The sequence below is a fragment of the Piliocolobus tephrosceles genome, chromosome 8 (assembly GCF_002776525.5).
Source record: "Piliocolobus tephrosceles isolate RC106 chromosome 8, ASM277652v3, whole genome shotgun sequence".
Taxonomy (NCBI): domain Eukaryota; kingdom Metazoa; phylum Chordata; class Mammalia; order Primates; family Cercopithecidae; genus Piliocolobus; species Piliocolobus tephrosceles.
In genome coordinates, this window is record NC_045441.1 from 51,857,314 (window position 1) to 51,870,378 (window position 13,065).

The 13,065-nt window shown below is 39.5% G+C and overlaps 1 protein-coding gene across 13 annotated transcripts in view; it reads left to right on the top strand.

Moving 5' to 3' along the window:
* CPVL (carboxypeptidase vitellogenic like) overlaps positions 1-13,065 on the top strand; it is a 213,704-nt gene that overhangs the window by 113,352 nt on the left and 87,287 nt on the right. For 11 of the 13 annotated variants that reach the window (XM_023225954.1, XM_023225953.1, XM_031936027.1 and 8 more), the window contains 2 exons: positions 9,640-9,762; positions 10,156-10,287. The exons of 1 other annotated variant lie outside the window; for it this stretch is intronic. In XM_023225954.1, coding sequence (XP_023081722.1) covers positions 9,640-9,762; positions 10,156-10,287 — 255 coding nt within the window. Of the gene's footprint in view, positions 1-9,597; positions 9,763-10,155; positions 10,288-13,065 lie in introns of all 13 variants that reach the window. One more of the 13 variants, XM_031936025.1, reaches the window with a different exon arrangement.

The window sequence follows — 13,065 nt, forward strand, 5'->3', positions numbered from 1 at the left end:
CAGAATGGTTTTCTGCTTTTCAATGTAAATGCACCAGACCTAAATGTCTTCACATTTGTGTGCTATGAATGAGAGGAACCTGATGCTCAAGGGGTCTGGAGCAGCTGTTCAGAACCTTGACTTGGTGTAAAGGTGTCTGGAAATAATAATAGTACCTACTGCATAGGGTTGTTTTGAGCATTTAATTAGATAATCCTCCTCAGATATTAGCCTAGTGACTGTGGTGAGTACCCAACACGTGATGACTACTATTACCATTCATGTTGAAAAGCTGGGTTAATATTATTATGACTCCCAAGCACACAGCCTAATGCCTGTAGACAAGAGCTGAAGTGTTAATAGAAGCTCCGCTAACTCGTTGCTGGGATATGGCATTGTCCCCTCTGCTCTATGTCTGTGATTTTGAAATCATTTTTAAAAGCAATAGTTACTTTGTCTAAAAAAAATGGAGCTTAGCAGTTGACATTAGAAGTTGTGCTTGTTTTTTATATGGGCAGCAGCAAAATGTGTCAGGACCCACCCCAGGCTCCTGCCTCGCCATGTGGACGATGGTGTGGCTACACCAGAGAGAGTGGCATGGGCCTGCCCTCAGCACAGAGGAAAGGGGAGAAGCTGCTTTATCTTCTTCCTTCTCTTCATGTCTGCCCAGAACACCAACTGGAATTAATTTTCCCTAAAAAGAGACAAATGTGTCTGTAAATCACCCTCCTCAAGACATGAAAAAAACATACTTCAAAAAGAGGAACAAGCTGCATTTAATTCCCATAATTAACTTTCTTTATAAGTGTTATCCTTTCTAAGCCAGTAACTATTAGTGAGATTGCCCTTGTTCTTGAGGCACAGACACATTTAGCATCCTCTCAATTGTACATGAGCCCAGGTAGAAGTTAAAGCAAAACAGCCCTCGCTGGAAGGCAGGCAGGTGACCGCCCGTTGTTCTCTGAGCCTGTGTCTTTATGTGCCGCTCAAGGGGAAGAGTCAGCGCATGTGCGAGGTTGTGGCAATGGATGGGAATGCTTCCAAACTAGCAGGGCATGTGGTTAAAACGGGACATCTCTTCTCCATCAGCAAAAAAGGGCAGACTCTCTTTATAAACAGTTTTGCAACCATAATTTATTTGAGGACACAATAGAGACAAAACTTTGAAGCTATTTAAAAATGAATTAGGGAGCTTAATGGGATACTTTATCTTCATCTGCATGGGTGAAGTCCCTGTTGAAAGTACAGTGTCTGACGACCTTTATTGAAGTCATCATGGCCCATTGGGTTAGGTGGCAAGCTCCCAGTATGCGAGAGCCATGTTTGTTTGTTTTATTTGATACTAAGCACAGTGTGTAATGATTATTATAGAATGAAGTTCATGCAAGGCTGCCTTTAGATAAAATAAAAATACTGATATTTCTTTCCTGCATCTTTTCACCTCCCCCCACCCCCCCGCTTTTTTTTTTTTGGAGACGAAGTGTCATTCTGTTGCCTAAGCTGGAATGTAGCATCACGATCTCAGCTCACTGCAGCCTCCAGTTCCCGGCTTCAAGTGATTCTCTTGCCTCAGCCTCCCAAGTAGCTGGGATTACAGGCACATGCCACCATGCCCACCTAATTTTTGTATTTTTGGTAGAGACAGGGTTTCACTATATTGGCCAGGCTGGCCTTGAACTCCTGACCTGGTGATCTGCCCACCTCAGTCTCCCAAAGTGCTGAGATTACAGGTATAAGCCACTGCAGCCAGCCACTTTCTTTTTTAAAAATTTTTATTTTAGGTTTGGGGGTACATGTGAACGTTTGTTACATAGACAAACATGTGTCACAGGGGTTTGTTGTACATATTATTACATCACCCAGGTATTAAGCTCAGTACCCAGTAATGATCTTTTCTGCTTTTCTCGCCTCCGTTTCATTGCCCTTCTCTTCCTGCACTATGTCCCGGGCCCTCAGGACTCTCCTTTGGCCTCCCTTGTTTTCCAGGGCCATCCTCCCACCTCAGCCTTCCTCTCCTCAGTCTATTGTGTACAGACTTCTGTTTCTCCATGCTTCTTCCATCCCTATCATGATTGTTCTGTTTCTCTCCCCATTCTGACTTGTTATTAGCTCCATAGAAGGTTCCATAGAAAGGACCTGATGAATTAAACCCAATATGGTGGACTCTCAACATGTTTGCATTTGAGTAGAGACAGAGCCTACCTGATGGATAGATATTTGTAATAGGGTAATTTCAAGCAGTGACATGCAGTGGGGTGGCAACCAAGGTGGGGTGGGAGAGCGATTCTAGAAGTAGGCCTATGATTATTAGCATTCTATGTAAGCCTGTACCATCATCCTATTAGCCCAGGCTTGGGATCATTAAATTTAATGGCTAGAAGGGATCCTTTAAGAACATCTAGTTCACATATTTTATCTGTAGATTTTACTAGAGAATGTTTATTGAAAATGGACTGTATGGTAGACATCATGCTAAGCACTGTTTTATGCGTTACCTCATTTAATCCTAACAGCTGCCTTAAAAAATAGGTGCTATGATTATTCTTCCCATTTTACAGGTGAGGTGACTGAGGCTTAGTGAGGTTAGGTGTGCCTTACCAAGGTCACCCAGCCAGAAAGTGGAGGAGCCAGCATTGGAACCTAAGCAGTCAGACTCCAGAGCCTGAAGATGGTGGCGAAGAAATGAGCTAGTGGTGCAGCCTTGTTCACCAAAATGCTTGTTCACCAAGCTGGGTGCTCTCACCTTGAACTTGCACTGTCTCCAGGACCTGCTTCAGATTCTGTTTGTGTAGAAGGGAATCAAACGTCCCCTTCCATATTTAATGCTGAAACTCTAAGGTTATCAACCTTACACAAACAGAAAAGAAGTTCTCTAGCTTCTTGAATGTCTTTCTGGCCAAGACTGTTTTAGTCATAAAGACTTGGCTTTGATCATTAAGTTTTATAGAGTAAGTGGAAGTTTCAAGTGATATAAGGACTTGAAGTCTTTGGAATGCAATTATTTCTCAAGGCTTGGAACTTGCTGAATTTTATTAGATAACATTCAAGCTGTTTTAACTCTTGAACTTATGACAAATCTCTATTTTCAGTTATGTTCATCTGCACTTGCCAATATTTTCTTTTAGAATTGAAAATGGATTTGTGACTATTTAATGAGTTTAATATTACAAAAATCAAGGTTTAAGCTGTAACTAAAGAACTGAATAAGGGCATATGGAAATGTTTGCAAGTTTGATCTCTGGCTTTTGTACAGCATATCCAAATCAAGTTAATACATATATACTGAGGTTGCATGGAAAAGAATATGCGTAAATCAGAAGTCATTACAAGCTTTGTCAGGAATGAGTTACCATGCTGGAGCAGGCAGCATAGAGACCTAAATAGTACTTGATTAGATGAGATGTTTAGGTTGGAAATGAGAAATGCTAAGTTACATCTATTATGCAGCTTCATCCTTCTGAATTGTATCTACAGTGAGCAAACAAAGATTCAGTTTGTTGACTGTGGCCCGGTGTGTTCAGACTCTTTATTTAAAAGTCAAATTAACTGTAGTCTCCATTTTAAACAAAAGGGTTTATTCATCTCATTGAGTCACCTGGCTTCATGCTGGATTTCTCCAAATTGGCACTGAACTCAGAGTAGATGGGAAAAGGATGCATCTTGTTCACCTATGCCTGTCAATGATGGCTTTTTTTTAAGGAGTATCTTCTCAATAGAAAATAAGAATATATCATTTGGGAGGCAGCATGTATTTTTGCATAAGTTTATGTGACTAATAATTGGCTATAGATCGAAATGTTTTTGCTATATGTCGATGCCTGTAGATTTTGCAAGTTTCTTTTTAAGCCCATATTCCCCCCCAAAAAAAAAAAAATAGATGCTTTGATAAAGTCATATTCTTGTTGGAAGGCTTTTTTTTTTTTTTTTTAATTGCAGCAATGTGGTCTTGAAATTAGATGACGCATGGTCTAGAAATGTCTAGGAAGTTATAGAGATTACCACAACACTGAAATTCCAGCTTTCCTCATTCATTAATTTTCTAAACTGGCCATTTTAAGGCCACACTTCTCTCTTCAGAGAAAATAATGGTACTGAAGGAAATGAGATTCTACCCCAGGCTAGATGAAGCCAAAGTAGGTTACCCTAGCCTAATCTTGCCCTCTTGGCTGCTACATGGTACCCATTACCCCGAGGTTTTCACCAGGTTTTGTGGCTTTCCTGGGGTGTTCAATGTGTGTATAAAGTTCTCTTTGAGGCATTGAAGCTGTCTTGTTCCCTCTGATCTTCTCCCATAAATGGGTGGCAGCTCTATCTTAGTCTGTGCCTGGGACGAGCTGGAGAACAAGGGAATGATATGACTGATTCCAGAAGGGCAGTGTGCCTTGATTCCTTCTGGGGATACAGAGGAGCTCTCTCCAGCCCAGTAGTGGATTCTTCAAAGAAGGATTTTTTTTTTTCTCTTGTGTAACTGGGGAAAGTGGGGTTCAAGCAGGGCAGGGAGCTTCGAATGACCCTCAGGGTCCTCAGTGTTCAGCAACCATTGCTGAAGTTGACAACTCCCTCTTTCCACCTGCCAGGCAAAGGATAGGAACTAAGGCCTGTGGATGGTGAAACTTCGTGTCCAGGTTTAGCTGTGTCTTATTTCAAAAGCCATTGCTCATTATCATTGACAAAGTTCTGAATTTTTTTTGCCATGAAATGTGTACCTAGAAGCAAGGCAGAGAATGACTGTATAAGTGTATCTGTTTTTTTCCTACTAAACTTCAGAGAAATGTAGTCAACTGAGAGTAGCTTAAACAATAGTAACTGCTACCATATGTGAAATTTCTGTAAGAGGACATTGTTTCCATTTTAATATTATTCTCTGATACTGTTTGTTTTCCTCTGGAGGAGCTGATTGAAGCTGGACTTTAGCTATGAAATCTTTTTCCCTTCCTTGAAAGTAACCAAATGGCAGGTTACAGTAAGTAGGCTATGTATGTTGTTGAAATATATAAGAAAAGAGAGATTCAGGCAAAAGACACAATTACAAGTTTTCTCTACATCCAATTTCATTGTGTTTTTACACATCTGGATAATTAACCAAACATTGCATTCTCTCTATTTTTACAAGTACAATGTGCTCCTCACGGGATTTCCATCAGGCTGGAAAAAAAAAATCGCAGACCAAGATCCAAAACTACTATTCAACTAGGATGTTGAGGCCTTTTTCTCTCCTGGGAGAAATAAAAGATTGAGAGCTGAATTCTGAGATCCTTCTGATGTAGGAGGAAAATTGGAAGTTTATTGCCTCTTTAAGCTCCAGCAAATACAAGCATGTACAAACACACCCTAATACCTCTGGTCCTTCTTGTTGGAGGTCAGCTCGAAATATGGTCACCATGGGAAAAATTAACCAAGTCAGAGCAGTGCTGGAAATTGCAGCTTGAAGCTCCTTTAATAATTAGAAAGGAATGATAAGGACATCCTAGAATTCTGATGTGTTGAGTGCTAACCTAGTTTGAATTCTGTACGATGTGTTATGTTTATCTGGCTGCGTTTCTCATTTGAAGGTCCCTGCCAAATTCTAAAATAATATGTGTTCAGATAGTTTCTGGCCACACTTTTCCTCTTTCTTTTTAAAATGGCTTTGGTGAGGCCAGCGTCTGATCCCATGTCAGAAGGTTCGTGTTAATTCACAGACTTCAGGGGCTTCATTGACCAGCTGCTGCCCACACTGGTGAACACCATGGGGAGGTCAGAGAAGCCACGGGACCAAGAGTTCTGGTTGTTGTTGCTGTTTTCATTAGAACTCAAAACAAAAGAAGCAGTAGTTCATAAAATTACAGAATCACTGTTATAAGCCTAAGGGACCATATAGTCGATTTCTAATCCATAAGGCAGTCACACCTAAATTCTTCCCCCAAAATATAGGGTTCTATAAAATATATACAGGAAAAGGCAAATGAGGTAAAATAAAACATACTTGATTTGTTACCTGGTTGTCTTTTGAAGTACTTAATGGCAGCCAGAGAATCATTAAATTGAGAAATAAATGATTCAAAAAGAATAAATGAGTCTGATCTTGCCAAAAAAAAAAAAAAAAAAAAAAAAGCTATCTCAACAAGGAGAGTGAAAATAATTGAAATTTTATTACAATGTTTCAGTGTCTGTTTTCCATAAAAATAATTCTATAATTTTCTTCTCTGTGACAGCCTGAGTCACTCAACCAATGGAATGATTAATGAAAAAGGCAATGATGGATTTGTCACACTGACACAAAGCAAGGAAGTATGTGATAGTCATTAGAAAGTTAGAAAAAAAATAACTGTGAGGTTGGCAGATGTGGACTGAATATTGAAGAATTTCATTTTGGATATGGTTGTAGTACTACTCATCTCACTGTTTTGTTTTTCATAAATGATCAGCTTAGCAAGCCTGGAGTAGATAAACCCAAGATGTAGTCCCACCTTGGGGGACCTCAGACCCATGGTGTATTCCAGGACCATTGACTGTTCAGCCTGGGCAACAGAGCGAGACTCCGTCTAAAAAAATAGTAATAATGATAACAATAATGGTGGCTTTTTTTTTTTTTTTAAGAGTATCTTCTCAATAGAAAAGATTTCATTGACTGAAATGCAATTAGATATGACAAAGGGGAGCTGCGGAGACAGCCAAGCCAGGGTAGAATTCCAGCCAGGCATGTGAATGAAATGCATGGGCCCTTGTTTTCATTACTGTAAAATATTGGAAAATAATGTTTATCTTAAATTGGCTTAAAGTAGGTGAGGTAGCCTGGCTCATAGTAATGCTCAAAAACTGAATGGGTGTTCCTTCTTAATTCCCTGTCTGGATGTATCCTAGATACCCAGATACACATGATGGTCACTGGGGGAAGGTGCCATAAAAATGCAGATGTTTCAGCCTACGTTTCTCATGACTACCTACACAGCAACTTAAAGTACATGCCCTTCCATGTCAGAAAGTGTCAAGAGAGATGTTTTATTACCAGGTCTTATAACAAGAAAATTGGAGTGATAATATCACTGGAAGATAAACTTTTTAGCATTTGTACCAATTTCTGATAGGGAAAAAGTATTTAGAAGTAATGCCAGATAAGTCATTCATTTATCAAGTATGTTTTTATTTACCTACTTTGTGCTAGGCAATGTATACATTATGGAAATCATAATCTAAGAAATGGTAAACTTTGCTCTATCATGTGTCAGTCATGGTTTCCATAATATAGTTTTGAAAGCAATTGTGACCTTTATGAGGGCAAGTTTTGTGCTTTATTCATTTTTGTGTCTCCTCAGGTATCTAGTATAATGCCTGTATTAGTTCGTTTTCACACTGCTGTAAAGATACTATGAGAGAGAGAGAGAGCATGCACAGGGGAAACTGGCTCTTTTAAAACCATCACCTCTTGTGAGAACTCCCTCACTATCATGAGAACAGCATGGGGGAAACTGCCCCAGTGATCCAGTCACCTCGCACCAGATCCCTTCCTCAACACGTAGAGATTACAATTGGAGATGAGATTTGGTTGGAGACACAGAGGCATACCATGTCAATGCCTTTGACAGAAGAACTGCCCAATAAACTATCATTGAATAAAGACTATATAATAATACATTTTTACTAGTAAAATGGTTACTCAGGGAAATATGCTTTTTTGTCATTTTACAGAAATTTTTTTTTGGTAAATGTTCACTGATTGTCACTAACAAGAGAATGTAGCACAGTTAGACAACAAACCAAATTTCAGACATGTGGACATACCTTTATATTACACAAGGAAGCTAAAATATACTTACAAGTATGAATGGATAAATTGCTTTGATTCAATACTTTGTCTAAATAATTATTATTGCACAAGAGAGCTGCATCAATGAGGAGATCTTGGATAAATTACATTAATGGCATTCTTTTATCATTGCTTGAAAGGAGTTTAGGTTTTGGAGTCAGTCAGCTCAGGTATAATTCTGGCTCTACGACTTAACCTCTCTGAGCCTCAGTGTCCTTATCTGGAAATGGGAGTAATGATATCTTCAGCATATGATTATGGTATGGATAAAATAAGAGCTTTCAGGGGTTCCCAGCCTTTGAACTACAGACCCCTGGAGAGCCTTGGAGATGCTGTGAACTCGCAGGTATCCACATAGTATCTCTAGTCTGTTTTGAACATAGATGCATTGCTCTTTTTTCAGGTGTCTGTGGATTCATTTTAAGATTTATTCATTCAACAACTATTTATTGAGCACTAACAAATACACACATCAGTCATAGTGGACTCAAGTAAACAAAACAGACAAATGTCCCTGTATTCATGGATCTTATATTCTAGTCTGGGTAGGAGCATAACAGTATATGAGATAAGTAAGTAAAAGTTTGTTGGAGAATGGTAAGTATTAAGGAAATAGGAAAGAAAAAATATAGGAAATTGAGAGACTTTGCCATATATATGGGTGCCTGTGAGAAGAGCATTCCAGGTGGAGGGAACAGCTAGTCCAAAGGCCTGGCAGGCATGTGCCTGGTATGTGCAAGGAATAGCGTGGAACCCAGTGGGCTGGAGAGGAATGAGCAAGAGGGTAGCGGGGGTTTAGGGTAGAGAAAGGAGCAGATCATGTTAGCCCTTATGCCTTTGCTTTTGGGAAGATGGGAAGTCATTAAAGGATAAGGGCAAAAGGAGGAGGCCAATGAGGAGGCTAATGCAGTCATCCAGGCCAGAGATGATGTGATGGAGAAGGGGTTGTGAGAAGACATTGGACTCTGGACAGATTTTGATGGAATAGGTAGAGCTGACAAGCTTGGCTGATTGACTTTTGTGGAATATGAGAGAAAGAGAGATATAAAGAATGGCACCAAGATTGTTGGCCTGCGCAGCAGAAAAACAGAATTAACATGAATTGAAAGGGAGGCTGCCTCAGGGTTGGGGATTGGGAGCTTTATTTTGAACGTCTGCAGTTTAATATTGGACATACAAGTGGAGATATCAAGAAGGCAACTTTTGATGGAAAGAATGTAAAATGCAAAATTATTTGAAAAATATTGCTGAGTCAATAGTAACTCTTCCAGCACAGTCTAAAAGTAGAACTATTATCATGTTTGTTGGGGAAAAGATATCTACAAAATATTTTGACCTTGAAAAAGGACCTTGTGCTAGAAAAGGTTGGAAATAGAGATGAGTTTAAGTGAAAATTTTAGTGGCAGTAAATATTATTTTCCTTTCTACTAATGGAACATGTATTCCATTAGTACATGTTGACTTCAAAATTTGCAGCATTATCAGATTTTGAAATCTTAATTTTGAACTTGAGATTTTTTTCCCCTCTAATCTTTGAATAGAGCTTTCTGGTAAGAGATGCCTAACACATGGCAGAATTGTGTTCTCCCAAGTTATTTTATTTTGGAAGGAAATTAGAATGTTCATTTATTACATGTTCACTTGTGATTTTTTGTGCATCGAACCTGTGCATGTCATGTGGTGCTATTTGAGACAACAAAAGAATTGGAAGACAGGTTTTTGCTATTATAGAATCTATAATGTGGGGTTAGGAAACAGATGGTATACTTCATGTGGAAAGATTGCTCCTTCGTTGTTATTGTAATTAACTTAAGTACATTTAATTTTACTAGCATCCATTTGTGATTGGCCATTTCAACATCTGTCCTTCTCAGTCTTATGCAGGGAAATATGTGCCAGCCATTGCACACCTCATCCATTCCCTCAACCCTGTGAAGGAGGAGAAGATCAACTTGAAAGGAATTGCTATTGGAGATGGATATTCTGATCCCGAATCAGTAGGTGTCTCCTTTTGACTTTCTATTTTGTCTCTTAGGGAGATTAAAAGCCTTTTTTATCAGATGGAAGTCTCCTCTTAGAGGTCTAACTTGATAAGGGAAATACCAGTTGACTTTATGACTTAAATCTCTTAATTTTTACCAAATGTTTCAACGTATCAATTTACTGTGTCAGCTTACATTGGCTCTCAGTGCAAATATGTGTGTGTGTATATTGTGTTGTGTTCTGTTGTGTGTGTTGTGGGGTGTATATGTGTGTGCATGTAATTATCCTACTTGACTAACCAGCACAGGATTAACAATTACAAAGGATTATTTCACCAAGCAAATGGGCTTCCTTAAGGTCTCTTTTTCTCCCTTTGTGGCATTGATGTGTGTCTTTTTTGTCCTCAGATTATAGGGGGCTATGCAGCATTCCTGTACCAAATTGGCTTGTTGGATGAGAAGCAGAAAAAGTACTTCCAGAAGCAGTGCCACGAATGCATAGAACACATCAGGAAGCAGAACTGGTTTCAGGCCTTTGAAGTGAGTTCTAGGGGCGTTGTGCTGCCCTTGAGCAATTAAAACCATCTGGGGAGGGGGGCAGGTCAGTAGGAACACCTTGGTGCTCAGGCATTTTTTTGTTAAGAAGGTATATCTCTGTTATTCCATTTGAGATCAGGAGGTGAGTTGAGTGGCCTTATAATAAAGAAAAGGACTGTCTGTGTTCCTTTGAATTTACTTTGGCTATATTTTAAGCCTGAGATCATCTTGGAGTGTTTATCTAACTGTGTCTTTCATTAACTGTTTTGATTTCTTTAAATACTGTGGAGGCCCTCAAGGCAGACCCTATCATATGGAAATCAGAAGAAAGGCAACCCAGGAAGTAGAAGCATATGCTTCACCATCTGCTGTAAACCATGTAGAAGAGTTTTATATCCACAAACAGGGTTTCAGCCAGGAGAAATGACCACAGTGTGTAACAAATGACATGTGACACACGTGTCAGGAACAAAGATCATAAAGTGTAGTAATTTGAAACTCTTACAAAGGGCCATTGGTATTTGTGCATATCCTTACACTGCTCACGTAAAATTAAACTTGAGAATAAATAATTATGTTCTTCACTCTTTTCTTTCTCGGTTATTTAAAATGTAAGAATATACTAAATATTAGGATACAGGAAGTTTTTGTTTTTGTTTTTGTTTTTTTGCCAATGCAGACAGAGCTATGTGTAAACAATCTCCCTGAGAGGCTTTTTGCCACATTTACTATAGAGCCATCGTGTTTGACACAGTAGTAAATGAGGCAAGGTCTGAATTTTGAGAGCTTTAATTTGTTTGTTATTAGACACATATTCTGTAACAGTATATCTAATGTCGTTATTGTTATTAAAGCAGAAGTCTGATATTAAGTCTTAAGAGCACTGCAGATCAGCCAGTTCAGATCAAAATAGGAGACATGCAACCTTGGAGAGAAGGTGGAGGATAACACAAAGTTATTTTTCATTTTATAAGTAGGGTATCAGGACACTATCAGAAATCCCCCAAGGCAGTGACCACCCTTGCTGTGAATTCTGATAGCAGCTAGCTGTGCAAATGGATGGAGCAAAGGGAGTCCTGAGCCATCCTACAGAGCTCCACCAGGCTCTCCTTTCTCTAAGTCAGGACACTAAATGTGGCTGCAAAGTGTGGATTCAGAATTTCTTGTGTAATTGTAAACACAATGGAAGAGGGGTCTCCTGGGGGACATGTAGGATCGTGCTTCCACTTGCAATGATATTATTTTCAAGACTTTCTGCTGTGGTAGTCAGAGAGGGGACAAAGGAGTGAAACCTCAGTATTTAGAATTAATACCAAATTTTATGTGGCATGAGACCAATTTGCAAATGAAACATTTGATATGTTTTTAAAGAAGCACACAGGGATAAAGCAGTGTCAAGAGCAAGAGCATTTGAGAGGCTCATATTGAGAAGAAAAGCAGAAAGATGACTGGTACATAATGTAGCAGGCTGAACACCTACAGGATTAGTGAAGCTGTAGAAAAGTTCAGGTATAGAAAAGTTCAGGTATGTTGTATATTCGGAGATAATAAGAACGTGACCCATGAGGTTAGAATCTATCCCAAACCAGATACATCAGAAACCGGAACCCCAAGCAGGCAAAACCTTTGAAGGCTTGGAATGTCTTTTTGACCATTGGCCCCATATCTTGAGTGATGAATTAAAACAAGACCTTTGCTTTTTCAAGGAAAATAGATAAAATGATACTTAGGACAGTAAACAGCTTGTGGTTGAAATGTGTTTCAATGACTGCAAAGGAAGACTCCAACAAATCCTGAAACCCAAGGGAATATAAATGTCAGAATCTCAAGCCTAAAATGATAAAGCCTGTTTAACGCTCTGATCCTTTAAAATGATTTAATTAATCAAAGAGTAGTAACTCAGAGCTGGTGAGTACTCTGGAGATAGGTCATCTACTGTCCCTATGCATTTACATGCACACACAGACACACACACACACACACACATACACACACACACACACACACACACTTACTGGTGAGGGGAGAGGATGCCGAGCCTCAGAGGATAGCAATGGATTGCCGAAGGATACACAAATGGATTGTGGCAGGCCGAGGACCGGAATTGTTCCCCGCATTTCCACCACAGTATTTCTCCTATGGTAATTTGCAGGCATTCTATAAAAATCCTGGGGTGTCTTAGATATTCTGCAAGATATAAAATGGCTGATCCTCTGTCCAGTATTACCTCCTTTTCCATGATGATTTTCTGAATCACAAAGTTCTTAACTTCACAGGTCCTAACCACCCATGTTGTTTTTTGACAACAACTGACTTTTTTTTTTTTTTTTTTTTTTTTGAGATGCAGTCTCGCTCTCTTGCCCAGGTTGGAGTGCAGTGGCAAGATCTCGGCTCACTGCAGCCTCCACCTCCTGGGTTCAAGTGATTCTCCTGCCTCAGCCTCCCGAGTAGCTGAGATGACAGGCACTCGCCACCATGAACGGCTAATTTTTCTTATTTTTAGTAGAGATGGGGTTTCACCTTGTTGGCTGGGCTGGTCTCAAACTCCTGACCTCAAGCGATCTGCCCACCTCAGTCTTCCAGAGTGCTGGAATTATAGCTGTGAGCCACCGTGACCAGCCAACAAATGACTTTCAACTCTTTCTAAAAGCAAAGTTATTCTTCAAGGTTGACTTTATATTTTATTTTCCCATTGGTGTTGAAGATAATTTCTAACAATGAGTTTCAGAAATGATGTGTGCATTCAGAATGACCCTGGCCTATGGTGCCCCTTCTGGGTGA